This window comes from Peromyscus maniculatus, chromosome 13 (genome assembly GCF_049852395.1).
Source record: "Peromyscus maniculatus bairdii isolate BWxNUB_F1_BW_parent chromosome 13, HU_Pman_BW_mat_3.1, whole genome shotgun sequence".
Taxonomy (NCBI): domain Eukaryota; kingdom Metazoa; phylum Chordata; class Mammalia; order Rodentia; family Cricetidae; genus Peromyscus; species Peromyscus maniculatus.
Genome location: NC_134864.1, coordinates 59,149,621 through 59,168,521, shown reverse-complemented (window position 1 = coordinate 59,168,521; position 18,901 = coordinate 59,149,621). Strand labels below are relative to the sequence as shown.

Below are 18,901 nucleotides of genomic sequence, written 5' to 3'. Positions count from 1 at the left end.
GCTTTAAGGATATGAGGGGACTCTAGTGTGAGAAACAATTTCTCAAAAGTAACAATCCAAAACTCTAGAATTTGGAATGAAAACTTGCAATAATTTGAAGTATTTTGAGCAGAAAACCACATTTGTTCCAAGTATACCAAGAGTACCCAAAACAAAAGTAAAAGAAAAACCTTTAACCCTTTGCGTTTCTATGGCATTGGCTCATTATTTTCTTGTCCTTCTACCTGGAAAGAAAACTTGCATTATAAAGATGAAGACTATGGCATCTGTGACTTCAACCAAATCTATACAAATCTATAAGGGGGTCTTTAAAAAAACAAAAGCAAATTCATAAGCATGCCAAAAAAAATCAAAGGGCTAAAGACAACTTAATTAAAATAAATTTCTGAATACTTATAGAAAAGTGGGAAAGAATTACCATCTGCAAAAGGATCAAGACGCTCTGGGGAAATTATCATGGTCCGCCTATGCTTTTTGTACTCATCTTCCCGGTCTGCAATCTTTGGAGGACGATGTTCAGCAAACGGGTCATACTGGAAAAAGGATTGTTTCATTTAATGCCCACTCTATCACACGACCAACACTTCCCCACCAGACACATATCAAGTAAACAAACCATTTATGTAAAAATGTTATCATTTTTACTATTTTCTACAGAGAAAATATTTTCCAGTTTCAAATAACTCTGAACTTTTGAATTATAACCTGTTTTTATGTTCAAGCTATCTGTGTGTTATTTCTCTCGCAGTTATACATAAAATGTTTTTACATTTAAAAAAAGGACAAATACTATAGAATTGTATTACATGAAATACATAGAATATACAAATTCATATATAGACAGAAAGACTAGACGTTTATCTCAAGATGGACAAAAAAGGAATATAGAATAATGATTTCCTAAGTACAGAATCTCTATTTTATGTGACAGAAAAGCCCCACAAATGGACAGTAGTATCAGGATATAATATCATGAATGTAATAAATCAATATAATTAATGTAATTAATATCATAAATATAGTTATTGAATGAATACTGCAAATGTAATCAATAAATACCACAAAAATAATATCATGAATGTAATTAATGAATATCATGAGTGTAATTAATATCCTGAATGTAATTCATGCCACTGAATTATGAACTTAAAAAAGGTTACAACTGCAAAAAAATAAAAAATATAAAAAACAATTTAAAAAAAGAAAGAAAAAGTATGTATGGCTGATCAGTTTACAGAAGTCAACACTTCATGTAATGATGCCTTTACCAAACAGTTCTTTCTGATTCTCCCAAGTCAGCTCTTCTCTCAAAATAGTCTCAGAATTGACTGCTAAAACTTCTGTACTTCCACTAGAACTCAGTCCCTCTTTGTAAACTGAATAAATTTTGAAGTCACCTGTTCTGTTGACTGTGGTATATCATTAAGCAAAGCCACAGGGGCATGATATCCAGGCTTCTTCTGACCCAGCAAACTTGTAGATGATGAGTAGTCATCGTCATCCTGCAATGAAACACAACCAAAAAGTCAAACAAATGTCAGAACATAAAAATGTATAATTTGGCAACTATCATAGGTTTACTTCGAACTCTTCACTTTAATCACAGAAATAAGTAAGCAGTAATTGTTATCAAATGTACTGACTTCCTTAACAGTGTGCTGACACAGCCACATATACTCTCTCTTTTCTAGTATAAAACGGGTACACTTGTTGACTCTCGAGAAAGCGTATCTATAAATTCAGTTTAAAATGAAGACCCTTGTTTCTTAGCTTCTACAACAGGCAGGGGAACGGCGTGCTAGGACAAGGGTGGCAGTGCCAACAGTGAATCCCTAGCCCTAGCACTCGGTTAAGGCCAGCATGAACTGACACTGTCTCAACACACACGCATGCACACATACACAGAGGGTGAGGACATCCTCTGCAAACACTAGTCTCCGATCAGCCTCTAGAATTTCATCTTTGGGACAATCACACAAACACCTTTCTACCAAGGGGAAAAAGTGCCAGTGACAAAGATGTGACTTGAATTTTACAAAAATAACCAGTTTGAGGAGGGGGGGGGGCACTGGGAGCACACATTTAATCCCAGCACTTGAGAGGCACGGTCTACATGGTGAGTTGAAGGCCAACTAAGGTTATATAATGAGATCCTGTCTCAAAACAAAGCATCATCAACAGCAAGTTTGATAATCTATATGAATTCTGTCTAATTGCAATCATGCAAAAACAGATTAAATAGCTATTTCACCAAATTTGAATGTTTGAGATGGTCAAAAGAAAAGCTACGTAGAATTTACATTAAAAACCTTTGATGTTCTATTTTGTTCAGCCAAAATGGAACATCTGTGAGTTCAAGGCCAACCCAGTCTATTAAATGAGTTTCAGGACAGCCAGGGCTACACAAAGAAACCCTGTCTTGGGGGGTGGGGGGGATCAAAACTGACCACTTCAGGAAGTATCTGAGGGCATGGGGAAGGCTCCAGCATTCAGGAGGCAAAAAATAGGCAGATCCTGAAAAACTGTATCAAAAACCAGGGAGTAACCACCGTCAGCGTCAGCACTTGGAAGACAAGACAGTTTGAGGCCAAGCATGGTCGGTCTCCATAACCAGTTCCAGGTCGGCTAGGGTTACACAGCAGGGGGATGGGGTCCTCTCTCCTTTTAACCATGCAACTCAAACAGAAAAATCCCCTCTATTTCTTAACTTTTTCAAAAACAAAAGCAAAATCAAAACCCTTGCCTCTTACAACTTACATCTTCAAGTTCAGTTGCAGCAATTGATGTCACGTATCCAGCAAATCTGCTATCACTTCCACCATAAATTTCTTGGTCATAATAACCTGTGGAATCAAGGCCCACTCCTTGGGCTTCATCAAGAGCTGCCTTCTTGCCCTGGATTTCTCGAATCTGTGCTTCAATATCTGTAAGAAAGAAAACAAACAATTTCACATTCCAAAGAGCTCTTAATAAGATCTTATCAAAATAACCTTAAACATAGCAAAGTTTAAGCGACCTGACCATGAAAGAGGTTAAAAGAGTAGTCCACCTACACATCTATTTCATCCCTTACCTCAACAGATGACAGAAACCCAAAGATCTGATTTACTATGTCATCAACTACAACTTACCCTAACCATTAGAATGGGCTATCAAAATTAATTGAGAAATTCTAAACCTTCCCCTAACTGAAAAATTACAGCAATTAAAAAATTACGCTAAAATATGTATTTATTATTAGCATGTGCGGCACATGTACAAATGTGTAGAGACCAGATAACTTGAAAACTGGGTTCTCTCCTACCTTTACATGGTTCCAGGAATCAAACTGAAGTTACTAAGCTTGTGTGCAAGTGACTTGGTGAGCCATCTCTGGCAGCCAAAAAAATTAAAACTGTTGATGTTCACCAGGAATCAGAGCTATACTTACAATTATTTAAATTTACCACTACCAGAACTGAACTAGAGACATAATTCAGTGGTGCATAACTTGCTGAGCATTGTATAATCTGATACCCAGCCTCATGTATTATAGCACAAAATAAAACCCATTATTAGAGATATAAAACCAACAGTATGAATCACTTCCCTGCCTTTTGGCTATGATCAAGTATAAAAAAGCATTAGCCGGGCGTTGGTGGCGCACGCCTTTAATCCCAGCACTTGGGAGGCAGAGCCAGGAGAATCTCTGTGAGGCCAGCCTGGGCTACCAAGTGAGTTCCAGGAAAGGCGCAAAGCTACATAGAGAAACCCTGTCTTGAAAAACAAAAACAAAAACAAAAAAAAAAAAAAAAAAAAAAAAAAAAAAAAAAGCATTAAACTGAGCACAGTAGAGCCAGCAAAATGGCCCAGCAGGTAACAAACTTGTTGGTAAGCCACCTCCTTCTACTTGCTAGGTCAAGGCCTGTTTCACACTGTACAGTAGGCTCCAGGTTAGCTAGCCCCAAACCTTCTAACCAATTCTCCTGTCTTTGTTTGCCATCTTGCAGTAAGAGTACTGAGATTATACATCCACTTTTATGCATCTTTTTACACATCTAGCTTTTTTTTCTTTAATTTATTTATTTTTATTTTATGTGCATTGGTGTTTTGCCTGATGTATGTCTGTCTGAGGGTCCCCTGGAAATGGAGTTCAGACAGTTGTGAGCTATCATGTGGGTGCTGGGAATTGAACCCAGTTCCTCTGGAAGAGCAGTCAGTGGTCTTAACCGCTGAGCCATCTCTCCAGCCCCCTAGCTTTTGTTTTAAGGCTTATTTATTATGTATACAGTGTTCTGCCTGCACGCCAGAAGAGGGCACCAGATCTCATTAAAGATGGTTGTAAACCACCATGTGGATGCTGGGAATTGAACTCAGGACCTCTAGAAGATCAGCCAGTGCTCTTAACCTCTGAGCCATCTCTCCAGCTAGATGCATCTAGCTTTTTACATGAGTTCCTGGGATCTAACTGCTAAGATTACAGGTATAACTCAGCATGACCCGCACTCTTTGGTTTTCTCTTCAATACACTCTAATTGGATGTACTAGAATGAAATTTCCTAGCACTGCATAAACAAGTATAACAACTCCCAATTTGTAACTTCAGAAAGCCACAAGAAGAGAAGCACTGTCAGAATAACCTAATTTGAGCTACATTTTCCTGGTTTGTTTTTTGCTATTATCTTTTTTTTTCCCCCCTGGTTTTTTGAGACAGGGTTTCTCTGTAGTTTTGGAGCCTGTCCTGGAACTCGCTCTGTAGACCATGCTGGCCTCAAACTCACAGAGATCCGCCTGCCTCTGCCTTCCGGAGTGCTAGAATTAAAGGCATGCACCACCACTGGCCGACCACTATTATCTCTTTTGATTAATATTTATATTTTAAATTTTTTAAAAATTGACCATGTGTTGGTACATGCGTTTAATTACAGCACTTGGGAGGAGGGAGAGCAGAGGCAGGTAGGGCTCTGTGAGTGTGGGGCCAGCAGCCAGGTCTACATAGTGAGTTCCAGGACAGTTAGGGCTATGTAACAAGACCTTAAGAAAGACAGAAAGAAGCCGGGCGGTGGTGGCGCACGCCTTTAATCCCAGCACTCGGGAGGCAGAGGCAGGCGGATCTCTGTGAGTTCGAGGCCAGCCTGGGCTACCAAGTGAGTCCCAGGAAAGGCGCAAAGCTACACAGAGAAACCCTGTCTCGAAAAAACCAAGGGAAAAAAAAAAAAAAAAAAAAAAGAAAGACAGAAAGACGACGGGCGGTGGTGGCGCACGCCTTTAATCCCAGCACTCGGGAGGCAGAGGCAGGCGGATCTCTGTGAGTTCAAGGCCAGCCTGGGCTACAGAGTGAGTTCCAGGAAAAGGCACAAAGCTACACAGAGAAACCCTGTCTCGAAAAACCAAAAAAAAAAAAAAAAAAAAAAAAAAAGACAGAAAGACAAAGAGACAGGATGGGGGGGAGGAGGAAATAGGAAATGGAGAGGAAAGGAAAGGAAAGAGGAGGGAGGGGGAGGAAGGAAAAGAAGGGGAGGATAGTTGAAGTACATACAGAATGATAGAGAATGTGTTTAGGAAAAAATGTAAATCTCTTCCCACTCTGTTTATGTCTGGCACTGTTTTAGTGCCTCTAGAATGTCCAAGAGGAACACTAGCAGACCTCTTGGTAGTTAGGAGAACTGGCTAACACGTCAGTGCTCTTTTCTGAAATATTCAAGCCTTTTCTCCCTCACACTATGCACCTAACACTTTACTTGGGTGGTAGTTGGTGCTTTTGTGTGCATGTTTTGAGACAGGTCTCACATGTAACCCTTGGCTCACCTGGAATTTACAATGTACACAGGCTGGCCTCAACTTGTGTGAAATCCGTCTTACCTGGCCTCACGAATACTAGGGTTTCAAGCAGAACCACCACAGTTAAGTTTGGGGTTTGTTGTTGCTGTTGATTGGTTTTTCTGCCTGGCCCATAGTCAGGACAAATCTGTCTCACCTGCCAGTCCCACAGCCGCTCAGACCCAACCAAGTAAACACAGAGACTTATATTGCTTACAAATTGTATGGCCGTGGCAGGCTTCTTGCTAACTGTTCTTATATATTAAATTAACCCATTTCTATAAATCTATACCTTGCCACGTGCCATGTGGCTCATGGCTTACTGGCATCTTCACATGTGGCTTGTCATGGTGGCGGTTGGCAGTGTCTCTCACTCAGCCTTTCACTTCCCAGAATTCTTCTCCTCCTTGTCCCGCCTATACTTCCTCTTGACTACTAGCCAATCAGTGTTTTATTTACTAACCAATTAGAGCAACACATTTGCCATACAGAACATCCCACAGCATGCCTCTGCCTTCTGAGTACTAGAATCAAAGATGAGTGTGGCTCTGATGTAAGCTTTTGAAGGAATCACAACCACCACTTCTATCAGACTACCACTTCTACCAGACTCTGGAAGGAAATGGGTATGAGCAAATGAGACCGGCTACAGAGCCTGTGATCGCTCTTCTACATCATCAGTATAGTATGACAACCACCTCCATCAAATGACCTCATACACCCGTACAAGAGCGGCATCCTGACCCTCACACATCCAGGAACTCAAAAACAGAGAACCTCCTGAAGAGCTCAGGACCCGGTTAACTAAAGGACCAGAAAACTTTCACCTGGCCCCTTTACTTTTATAGTTCAAGTCCCTTGTGCTAACATGTGTGGCTTTTTTTATTTCCCAGTTCTTCTGCCCCACTACCACCACTTTACCCAGTTGACTGGTTTCTACTTGGTGGGAATGACATTTTTCTATATATCTAAAGACTACATCTGCTCCAATTAAGTACAACTGAAACCCCAACATGATTTTTTTTGTTGTTGTTATTCTGGAGATGAATTGATACCTGACATACCTATTGGAAAAAAACATCCTTCCCCAGAAAGTACAGAAGACTGATATTAACAATGTCAATGAATATGTGAATTATCTGGGTGGCTGACATATTTGACATTGTTTTTAAATAGGGTTTTTCTGTGTTGCTCTGGCTGCCCTGGAACTCAGAGATCCTCCTGCCTCCACCTCCTGAGTGCTGAGATTAAAGATGTATGCCACCACCACCTGGCATATTTGACAATTTATTCAAAATAAACTTTGTGGACATGCCTCAGGTTTGTCTAGCACCCATGAAGCACTAGGTTTAATCCTCAGCACCAGAAAAACAAAAGATGGGAAACATCGGTGCTGGAGCGATTACTCATCAGTTAAGAGCACTTGCTGCTGTAGCAGAGGACCCGGGTTTAGTTCCCAGCACCAGTTCCAGGGAACTGATGCTCTCTTCCAAACTCTGTGGGCACTGCATACACATGTTGTGCATACAAGCAGGCAACTGTCCGTACTCACAAAATCAATCATGGGAAACATTTAACATACTGTTCTGTAGATGTAACCAACAGTCTTATTAAATAAGAAACAAAGAACCAATGTAAAAGAGAAAGCCGAGAGGTCAGAGCTCAGAGCTAAAATCTCACCCTTCCTCCTGCAGTGTCCCTGCTTCCTGAAAAAGAGCTATATCCTTTTGTCTGTCCATCTTTTTATAGTATTTTGTTCTGCCTTCTTATTGGTTGTAAACCCAAACACGTGACTGCCTCGTCACTGTATGTATGTACAGCCAGCCCCCCAGGTCTTAAAAGATGGGATTAAAGGCGTGTGCCACCACCGCCACACTCTTGCTATGGCTCTAATAGCTCTGACCCCCGGGTAACTTTCCTTCACTAGACTACCCTTCTATGCTGTTTTTCTGTGCCTGGGATACTGCAGACTCCAGCTTGCAGTGTTCCTTCCTTGATGCTTCCTCTTCATTTTTAGTTTGGATAGGGCCCTCAGATGGTAATTCCACTGACTTTTTTTTTTTAAGGTAGGATCTCTCCATGTAGTTCTGGCTGACCAAGTGCTGAGATTAAAGGTGTCCGCTACTATAACTGGTTCACTGACCTCAGCCGGAAGCAATTAGTAAGGCAAGAATTTCTCAAATTTTAAAAGGAATCCCAGAAAAAGTTCCTTTACTCTGCAAACAAACTCTTAACCTTTTTTTTTTTTTTAGCCAAGGTCCCAATAGATCAAGTGTACATTTTGGCTGACACAGTGTTCCATACCTTTATTAATCCCAGCATTCGGGAGGCAGAGGCAGGGCAAGAGGATCTCTGTGAGTTCCAGGTCAACCAGACATACATTGCGTCTAAAAAAAAGAAAGAAGGCAAGAAAAAAAGAAAGAAGAAAGAAGAGATGACTCAGTGGTTAAGAGCACTGGCTGCTCTGCCATCCTATGGAAGTATGATTCTAACACCCACAAGGCAGCTCACAACCATCTGTAACTCCAGTACCAGGGAATCTGAAAGCTCCTGGCCTCCTCAGGCTCTAGGCATGCAAGTTGTGCACAGACACACATGCAGGCAAACATTCACCTACGGGAGAAAAAATGGGTGGGGTAGGAGTAGACAGGTTTACTATGTGTGTAGCACTGGCTGTCCTGGAACCCACTATGTAGACCAGGCTGGCCTCAAATTCACAGAAGTTCACCTGCCTGCCTCCCTAGTAATGGGATTAAAGGTGTACACCAACTACAAGTGGCCAATTAAAAACTTTTAAAATATAGTGTATTTTTTCTGAATACCAAAAGACAACTTAATCAATACTCAAATAATTCTACAGAAAAAGAAATTCAAAAAGAAAGGAAGGAAGGAAGAAAGAAAGAAAAAGAAATTCAAAATCATTCCTTTTTTTTCTGGCAACCAAAGGAAAACATTACATCAAAGTTTCTCTTTTTTCAGCCACTCACTCAAACAAAACAAACCGGGAAATCTTTCTCAGGGGCTTTGTTTCAGCTCTAACATTCCAATGTAAGAACTCATCCACAGGAGCCTGGGATGGCTCAGCAGTTAAGAGTGTGTACTACTCTGCAGTACGCAGATACTCCCAGCGTTCACCGCAGGTCAATCACAATGCCTGTCTTCTAGTTCCAAGGTCTATGATGCCTCTTCTGGCCTCCAAAGGCACTGCATTCACATACATAAACTCATGCATATATCCATAAAGATAAATGCATAAAGTAAAAAAAAATTAGAAGCAAAACACATTTCTATATGAAATTTTTGTTTAAACCAACATCTCTTCCTTGTTTTGCCAAAGGCAGCAGTACCTCCAAATTGCTAGACAGTAAGACTGTGCTAACTTCTAACTATACATAATTTAATGCAAAAAATGCCTAAAAGATAATATTTGATATGACTAAGTCTAGTTCTTATTTTTCAAATCATGGAAAGCAAAGGCACACTGGTCAAGTAAGGAAATAATCAGTTTGAGAACTAGGGACGCCTCAGCAGTTAAGAGATCTTGCTGCTCAGCCGGGCGTTGGTGGCGCACGCCTTTAATCCCAGCACTCGGGAGGCAGAGCCAGAGAAACCCTGTCTCGAAAAACCAAAAAAAAAAAAAAGAGATCTTGCTGCTCTTCCAAAGGACCAGGGTCCAGTTCTTAGCACTCATGTCAACTTTAGGGGGTTAGACACCCTTCTTTACTTTATGGTCACCCAAACACATGTGTGTGTACACACACACAAACATAACACAAGCACATAAAGAATAAATATTTTTAAAATATTAATAAACAGGTGGTTAAAGAGGGTGTGAGAGATGATTCTAGCAGAAATGTTTGAAAAGCAGTATGGGGATATTGTTCAGTTGCCTAGCATGCATGAAATCCTAGATTTCCTCTCCAGCACTACATAAATCAGGCACTGTGGTTCATCCTATAATCCCACCATTAGGGAAGACCAAAAGTTCAAGGTCAGCCATTTGTTATGGTGACACATGCCTTTAATCCCAACCCTCAAGAGACAGGCAGATGGACCTCTATCAGTTCAAGACCAGCCTGGTCTTCATAATAAATTCCAGGCCACAAATCAAAAAAAAACATGTGACAAAAAGAAAACCACAAGAAAATTCAAGGTCACCTTGGCAATATATCTTACCTTCTCTCAAAGAGAGAGAAATACATTTGAAAAAAATATGACAACAAGAAAAATCTTCAGTTTGGTTCATTAATGGGTATCAATCACTAGCCTGAGATGAGAACCATGCAGTGAGGCACAAAAGTACCCATCTGAAAAGGCAGCACTTAGGAGGTAGAGGCAGGAGATCAGGAATCTAAGGACAACCTCAGCTACATAGCAGGTCTGAAGTCAACCAGGGCAATGACAGAGACCCTTCAAACAAAACAGAAAAAAGGCCAAAAAAAAAAGTACAGGAACACTTCCACAGAAGGAAGACACAACCATAACCTTTTTCTATACAAAAATAGTTATTTACCTTCTAAGATTCAAGTGGTAGCCATTACTTTAAAAATAAACAAGACACAATAAAGAACATGGAAACCACTATTGAGAAATGTTACTCCAGTAAATTCAAATCCAAGTCCCATTCTCAATTACTCCAATAACCTAAGAATGACTGACTGCCTCCAATGAAATTATTCAGTGACTTTCTTAAAACACAACCGTCATCTGTGGAATGGAGATGGCTCAGCCAGTACGAGTGCTTGCAGAGGACCTAAGTTCATTCAAATCCCCAAAAGCCACGTTAAGACTGGCATAGTCATGCGTATCTGCAACTCCAGTCCAGAGAAGGAGGGAGATGGTAGGGCGCTGACGACCAGCAAGCTCCAGGTTCAGTAAGATACCCTGTCTCAAGGGAATAAGGCCAACTGTCTCCCTTTGACTCCATGAGCATCTGTGATTGTGTGCACAAGTGGGGGTACCTACACACATACATATATAACACACATGCATGCTTGCACACACACAAAATAAATAAAAACTTGTTACTTGGGGGAAGGAAGATGGCACTTTATTCTATACTCACTGAGAAACCAAAATGAAATCTTGCAGTTTCTAAAGCCTTCCAAATCTGATGCTAAACCAAATTTTCCTCTCAATGCAGAAGGTTCTCAAAACTATAAACTATTTCCTACCTGTCTGACCAAATAGATGTACTAAAACTGAGTTTTAAAATGCCACTTTTCAAAGAAAGGGTATAATTCAATGGTAAATGCTTCTGTAACAAAAACTACAGAATCCTGAGGATTAATCCACAGCTGAAGGGGGAGGGGGTGTGAAAGGGGAGAGGGGAAGAGATGAAGAGAGGAAGAGATGGAGAGAGGGAGAGATCTTAAAGGTATAGTGATGTATGCCAAAAATCCCAGTGTTCAGAAGCCAAAGAATTCCTCCAAGTTTGAGGCCAGTTTAAGATACAAAGTGAGGCCAGTGGTGCCTTTATTAATGCCAGCACTCCAGAGGCAGAGATAAGCAAACCTCTGACTTCGAGGCCAGAGATCCAGTTCAACCAAGGGTTACATGGAGAAACCCTGTCTGGAAAAAACAAAACAAAAAACCAAACATACAAAGTTACTAGCCAGCCAGGGGTACACAAATATTTCATTTCAAAACAAAAGTCCTGCAAGATGGCTCAGCAGCTAAAGGCACTCGCAGCAAGCCTGAAGACCTGTTCAATCCCAAACTGTCTGACTTCCACATGGATAGATGCAAAAATACAGACACACAATAAGTAAATATAAGAAGAAAGTTAAAATAAAAAATAAATATGACCCTGTTTATGTGAAGCTTTTCCCATAAAACCTAAGTGGTTTAAAAAAAAAAAAAAAAAAAAAAAAAAAACACCCTGGGTGTGGATTCACATATGCCTACAATCCCAGTACTTAAAAGGCAGAAAATCGCCGGGTGGTGGCGCACGCCTTTAATCCCAGCACTAGGGAGGCAGAGCCAGGCGGATCTCTGTGAGTTCGAGGCCAGCCTGGGCTACCAAGTGAGTTCCAGGAAAGGCGCAAAGCTACACAGAGAAACCCTGTCTCGAAAAACCAAAAAAAAAAAAAAAAGGCAGAAAATCAGGAGTCAAGGCCAGTTTGAACTACAACAAACCTTTCCCCAAAAGTAATAAAATAAATCCAACATATGTTAATCTATCAAATAAATGTTGATTTAACACTTGAATACCTATTATTGACAAGATACTAGAGCTATCAAGGCATATATAATTCTTGCGTACAATATTAGAAGAAAAACTTTAATGAGGTTATTCTGATTAAGGGTGAATGGTGAATGTGCTTCCTGCCAAGCGGACAATCTAAGTTCCGATTCCCAGAACCTACATCATGGAAAGAGGAACAGACTCTTTTAAGTTATCCTCTGAACTCTGCAAAGCAAATGTTAAGTATGAAAAACTTTCAAAAAAAATATTTTAGCCAGGCGCATGATGATATACACCTTTGATCCCAGCACTTGGGAAGTAGAGGCAAGTCAATGTCTTACAAGACCAGCCTAGTCTATCAAGAGAATTCCTGGATAGACGGAACTACATAGTGGAGAGAAGTGATTCTGTCTCAGAAACAAAACAAACCAAACCAAACCAAAGCTCAAGACTAGCCCAATCTACAGAGTGAGTTCCACGGTAGCCAGGGCTAGAGAGAAACCTTGTCTTTAAAAAAAAAAAAGGAGGCGGGGGAGACAGTGGTGGTGCACACCTTTAGCCCCAGCACTGGGGAGACAGAGGCATGAGGATCTTTTATGAGTTGAGGCCAGCCTGGTCTACAGAGCAAGGTCCAGGACAGCCAAGTCTACACAGATAAACACCATCTCAACCCCCCCCCCCCCCCCCCCCCGCCAACAAAGACAACTATTCTAAGACAAAAAAAAATAAAAATAAAAATAAATATTTTTACAGCCAGACCTTGGTGGCACACACCTTTAATCCCAGCACTCAGGAGGCAGAGCCAGGAGAATCTCTGTGAGTTCAAAGCCAGCCTGGTCTACAGAGTGAGTTCCAGGAAAGGCACAAAGCTACACAGAGAAACCCTGTCTCGAAAAACCAAAAAAAAAAAAAAAAAATTTTTTTTTTTTACTGAGGGCCATAAGCCCTCAGGAAAAGCAACTAATTTTGTTCCATGTTATAGAAATGGCTTAAAGACAACTGTAAAAACCTATATTCTTGAAGGTGGTGATGGCACATGCCTTTAATCCCAGCACTTGGGAGGCAGCAGCAAGTGAACCTCTGAGTTCAAGGCCTGCTTCATAGGGAAACCCTGTCTCAAACAAAACAAAACTAAACTAAACTAAACAAACAAAAACTATATTCTCCAGGAAAATGTCATAAGGGAACAAGAACTGTATAGAGTTCTACTAAAAAGTTATCACCCTGCCAGGCAGTGGTGGTACACACCTTTAATCCCAGCACTTTGGAGGCAGAGGTGGGTGGATCTCTGTGAGTTCAAAGTCAGCCTGGTCTACAGAGGGAGTTCCAAAACAGCAAGGTCTACAGAGGAACCCTGTCTGGGTAGGAAGGAGGGACTATCACCTTCTGACTTGTACCTAGATGTGACATGCAGTACCCTGCTTGCAAACAGCATTTGTACATTTTTATAAAAATACCAATTTTTGCTAATGAACTACAATCAACCAACAAGTAAGTTTAGCTGGAGCTTCTACAATGAAAAGGCAAAACCAAAAACTTTACATTCATCTTAACAGGGGTATGCTACATAGAAGATATCAATAAGCCAACAATCAAAGCTACAAGACACCCATAAATAAATAACATATTAGAGGATGGGACTCCATCTATGCAGCTATGGAAAGGCCATCACGGGCTGTGAAACTTTGCAGTGGGGCTGGCTGCTTTGGCGTCAACAATGCTCCTGTCAGTAAACCCCTCGCCCCTCACTCCATGCTCTGCAAGCTTAATAAAGTCACTGGTTCCCCAGAATGAAAAAAATAAAATAAACAACCTACCTCGGATAGAACAAAAACAGAAACATTTTTAAATTCTCTAATTATTTTGCCAACAATGTCTGAGATAGTCTAAAAGCAAAAAGAGGAACACCCAAACATTTCTGGCTTTAAATGTGTCGGTACTTTCAGTTCCTCAAATATCCCAACTATCACCTTTTGGTCCTAATCACTCTCTAGATGCAGATCCGAATTCCTTCCTTACACCCTCTCTTCCTACCACAGCAATGGTTCATTCGCATCTTTCACGACTCACTGCCTTGTTACAAGATGTTCCCAAGGGCTCAGACGTCCTCCCCTAATTTAAAACTGATTGATCCTTTTAGACCAGCACCGCGTCACCACCTCTCAAAAATAACTAAAGCATAGATTAACGGTTGCGTTACCAAGCTTCTCAGAAAGTACTGGCTTTACTTCTCTGTACACGTTCCTTTGATTTCCTAAGAAAATTAAGATTCACACACGTTTCCCTATCAAACTGTCAAATTTCCGATATCCTTATTTTTGTTACCTCTAATACTGGACCATATACACTTAAAAGGGATGTGTTTAGTGGCTCTTAGAAGCCGTGTTGTCAGCGTAAATTTTGGTTTCTAAGCCAGGAACCAAGACACAGGGTTTCAACTTCTGACACTTCGATTCCTTCCTGTCTTCCCTGGTTATTTCCTTATGGAATTCCAGGACGATCCTAGCTGTGTTTCCTCTGTCTACCATAAAAGGATCAAGTACCCTGAAAGCTTGTGCAACTGAGAAAAACCTGCGCTTTTTTTTTTTGTTTTCCTTTTAATTCTTTCTCCCGTCCGCTCCTCCAACCATCAGTCCTCAAAGAAAAACACTACACGACCGTGATTCAAGGAGTGAGCGACCCGGTTTGATGCCAGAATCATTCCGTGCAAGAACCAACCACCCCATCACCTAGCGGCTTGGAGACGCCGCCTGCATGCATCGCCGCGGCTTGGAGTAACAGGCCGGCGTCGAAGCCGACTCCGTTAGGAGCCAGCAGCCGGAAAGCGGCTGCCGACCAGACAGGGCTTTTCCCGGTGCAAAAACAGCCAACGACAGCGCCCGGAGGGGGCGAGAGAGACTTCCCTCCCACGCCCGCCTCCCCGCTCCCGTCCCCGGGAGTCCTCCCGGGCCAGCCGCTCCAGGGAGGCCCTCGGGTCGCCACCAGAGCCCTCGGCAGCCCCGGCAGCCGGCGGGGAACAAAGCGCCGGTGCCCGAGCGCCAGAGGACGCCATTACGCGGGCGGCGGGGCCTGCGCCGAGCCGCCGGCCGAGCAAGGCCCCGCCGCGCGGGCCTCGGCCCAGACCGGAGGGGCGGCGCGAAGACGCCGAGAGCCGGCAGGGCGGACCGCGGCGGGCCGGCCGGCTGGCTGGCAGCCGGGGACGCGCGTGGGAGGGCGGCAGCCGCTTTACCTTCGTGAGTCTTGGCGATCTTCGCCATTTTGTCCACTCGAACACACAGACGGAACTGGCGCTCCCGAGGACTTCCGCTCGCCGCCGCTGCCGCCGCCGCCGCCGCCGCCGCCCGCCCACAGAGGCGCTGCGCTCTGAGCGTGCGCACTCGGGGACGCAGGCCGCACGCTGGCACGGAACTCGACGAACTGCCACCTAGATGGAACCGCGAGGTGCACCATGGGAGTGGGCGGGGCCAGGGCCCGCGACCGGCGGCTTCCTTTAAAAAGCAGGCGAATCCCCGCCCCCGGAAGGACTCCGTTCCCCGGGGAAGACCCCGTCTCAGTCCTCGGGCGGTGGTGGTGCACGCCTTAAATCCCAGCACTCGGGAGGCAGAGCCCCGCGGATCTCTGGGAGTTCGAGGCCAGCCTGGGCTACAGAGCGAGTTCCAGAACAGGTGCAAAGCTACATAGAGAAACCCTGTCTCGAAAAACCAAAAAAAAAAAGAAAAGAGTTCCATCATGGACTTGGAGGTAATAACTCAGTGGTAGAACATTGCCTCAAATGCAAGAAGCCAAAAAGAAAAAAAAAAATATGGATTCTACTGAGGCAATTAACAAATGCAGGGACTGGAGTGGGACACAGGAAGATCCAGAGTTCAAGGTCAGCCTCGTCTATGCAACCAGTTCGAAGACAGCCTGGGCTCCCAAAAACCTTCCTTAAAAAAAGAAAAAAGCAACCAGAAGAAAGCCGGTTTCCACTTGACTCTGGAAGGTTGAATATTGAGTTGAGTGTCCTGAGGGGTCAGATTGTTTTAAAACTTGGGCTAGGGCATGGACACAAACCCAGTAGCCCGGTGTGGTGGCTGGCGCACACCTTTAAATCCCAGCACTTGGTAGACAGAGACAGGCAGATCTCCAGAGTTTGAGGCCAGAGCGAGTTCCAGGACAGACAGGACTACACAGAAAGACCCTGTCTCGAGAGTGGGGGAGGGGGGGAAGCTTCCAGATTGCAAATAGTGGAAACTAGAAGAGACACCATTAGAAACTGTCTAGGAAGGGTTAGAGAGATGACCCAATGGTTAAGAGCTGGTTGCTCTTGTGGAGAACCCAGATTCAATTCCCAGCATCTGCATGGCCCCTCACAACTGTAGCTCCAGTTCAAGGGTATCTGATGCCCTTATCTGGCCTCTGTGTGCACTGCAAGAATGTGGTGAGCATACAAAAATGCAAGCAAAGACATTTATATACATGGCATAAAAATTATATATATACATATATATAAATAAAGAAAAAAGAAACTGTCTATGAAAACTTGCTGCATGGCCTCACAATGAGGCTTGTAGATATATGGGTAGGTTTTTAAGCAATGTTTCCTTCATGTTCCTACTAGTAAAAGGATTGATGTAGAAGAAACCCAAAATAATAGAATTGATGTTATTTATTTACCAATGGATTTGCTTAGGAGACTTTAAACCACACAAAGTAGAATTTAGCTAAGAAAATGCTGCCTCCAAAATACCCCAAAGATAAATAGAATGCTAACCAGGCCTGTTAGAGATAAAGTTTATGATGCTATGATATCAGTGTTTGTTCACCAGGATTGACCAGCCATTAGGCCCACCCCCATATCAAAGAACATGTCTCAAACAGGCAGCTCGAGGGGCCAGCCCAACACAGGGTCACGAGCAGCCTTGAGTCCTGGTCTGCAATAAAGCCCCCAATTCTTTTCATGAGAAAAGCATAATTCTGCCAGGTGGGCAAAATGACCCCAGGTAACACTATTTGGAAAAGTACAACACTGGTGTGTATAAACGTAAAATAATTCTGGCAATAGCTTTGCTGTTTAAATCCCCTATCTGCCTAAGTAGCCAGATTTGCAGGCTCCCGACTCTGTTTCAATTGTTCTAAGTGCAAGCTGGGCCTGAGATCTAAAAGAGATTTAAGGATGACCTCATATGCAGAGTACATAGCCTAACGTGGGTCTGAGGTATCAAGGTCTATTCAAGACTGGCTCTTCTTTGGGCATTAGCCAGAGCCAGGTGTGCAGCATTAAAGAGCCTGTTCCTTTATTATCCTCCAGGTATGCCGAACGTCTTTTTCACTGGGAAGGCTTATTATTCTAAAACAGATTCAAGCAGACATTTGTTGCTTTTTGTGGTAGCTGTAGGAACTAAATATTTCTTGAAGACCCAGAGTAATGATAAGCATCACTAAAGAGATCACCCAGAATTATCTTGTGAGTCCTCTGGTGTAAAAATAAGATTTCCTCACTGGAGCCTACTTGTCTGTATGTTTGTCCCTGAAAGAATGCTAAAATAATTAATGAAGTAAGGTAAAACATTTACAGAAATGAGCCGGGCGGTGGTGGCGCACGCCTTTAATCCCAGCACTTGGGAGGCAGAGGCAGGCCGATCTCTGTGAGTTCAAGGCCAGCCTAGGCTACAAAGCGAGTTCCAGGAAAGGCACAAAGCTACACAGAGAAACCCTGTCTCAAAAAACCAAAAAAAAAAAAAAAAAAATTTACAGAAATGAAAGAGAGCTGGCGCCCATAGGCCCAGCTGTTTGAACACTTGGTTCCTGGTCCGTGACATGGTTTGGGGAGGTGGTGCAGCCTTGCAGGAGGAGGAAGGCCATTGCGGGGGACAGGCTCTGAGAGTTCATAGCCTCACTCTACCTCCAGATTGCTCTCCATGTGTTGTGCTTGTGGTTAAATCTGTGACCTCTCAGCTTCTTGTTCCTGCTGGCATGCCTCCCCACCGAGGCAAATACCTTACTCCCTCCTCGATAATAGCGACCAATGAGAACGGAACAGGTTTGTTTTTTAAAGCAGTTTGTCATTGTTGTTTTGAGGCAGTCTCACTGTGTATTCGTGTCTGTCCTTGTGTCCCCGGGCCCCCCCCCCCCCCCCCCCCCGCCTCCTTCTGTGAGTCTGCTTCTCTATCAAGTAAAACATTGCAGCCAGTCCCACTGGGTCCTCTGGATGCCGAAGACAGTTGTTTGGCTTGAACTGTTTGGGGGGCACCCAGCCAGGGGGATCAGGATCTATCCCTGGTCTATGGGCAGGCTTCTGGAACCCGGCGCCTGTGGTGTGACACCTTGCACAGCCTTGGTGCAGTGAGAAGGGGCTTGGACCTGCCTAGGCTCAGTGTACTGGGCTCTGCTGACTCCCCCATGGGAGACCTTGATTTGGGGGATGTAGGGATGTGAGGTGGCTTGGGAAAGAGGGCTGGGGGGTGGGAGGGGGAAAGAGGTCTGTGGGTGGTATGTGGAGTGAGTAGAAAATTTCTTAATAAAGATAAATGAAAAAAATTGTAGCCAAGCAATTGTTAACACATACCTTTAAACCTAGCAGTCCGGAGGCAGAGCCAGGTGCATCTCTGAGTTTGAGGCCAGCCTGGTCTACAACAGAGAAACACTGTCTCAATATATACATATGTATATTATAAGTTTGGAGGCTTTAGAAATGACTCAGCAGTTAAGAACACCAACTGCTTTTTCAAGAAGACCCAGGTTCAATTCCCAGTCCAAAGGGAGCTGATGCCCTCTCTGTTTTTCATGGGTACTGGGTACACACATGGTGCACATATATGCATGCAGTCAAAACACTCATACACATCAAATTTAAAAAATAAAGAATTACAGGATGGAGACATTTGTGGTCCACCCCATATAAGATTTATTGCAGCAAAGGTAGTCCATGAGCAG

At 43.2% G+C, this 18,901-nt stretch overlaps 1 protein-coding gene across 2 annotated transcripts in view; it reads right to left on the bottom strand.

The window, feature by feature from the left end:
- The window catches only part of Sf3b1 (splicing factor 3b subunit 1), a 50,766-nt gene extending 35,227 nt beyond the window's left edge, over positions 1-15,539 (bottom strand). Inside the window, exons 1-4 of one of the 2 annotated variants that reach the window (XM_076550382.1) lie at positions 15,216-15,539; positions 2,758-2,924; positions 1,398-1,502; positions 419-533 (exon numbers count right to left, since the gene is read on the bottom strand). In XM_076550382.1, coding sequence (XP_076406497.1) covers positions 419-533; positions 1,398-1,502; positions 2,758-2,924; positions 15,216-15,243 — 415 coding nt within the window. In that variant the 5' untranslated portion in view covers positions 15,244-15,539. The remainder of the gene's footprint in view (positions 1-418; positions 534-1,397; positions 1,503-2,757; positions 2,925-15,215) is intronic. The other variant, XM_076550384.1, reaches the window with a different exon arrangement.
- Between the last annotated feature and the right edge of the window lie 3,362 nt (positions 15,540-18,901).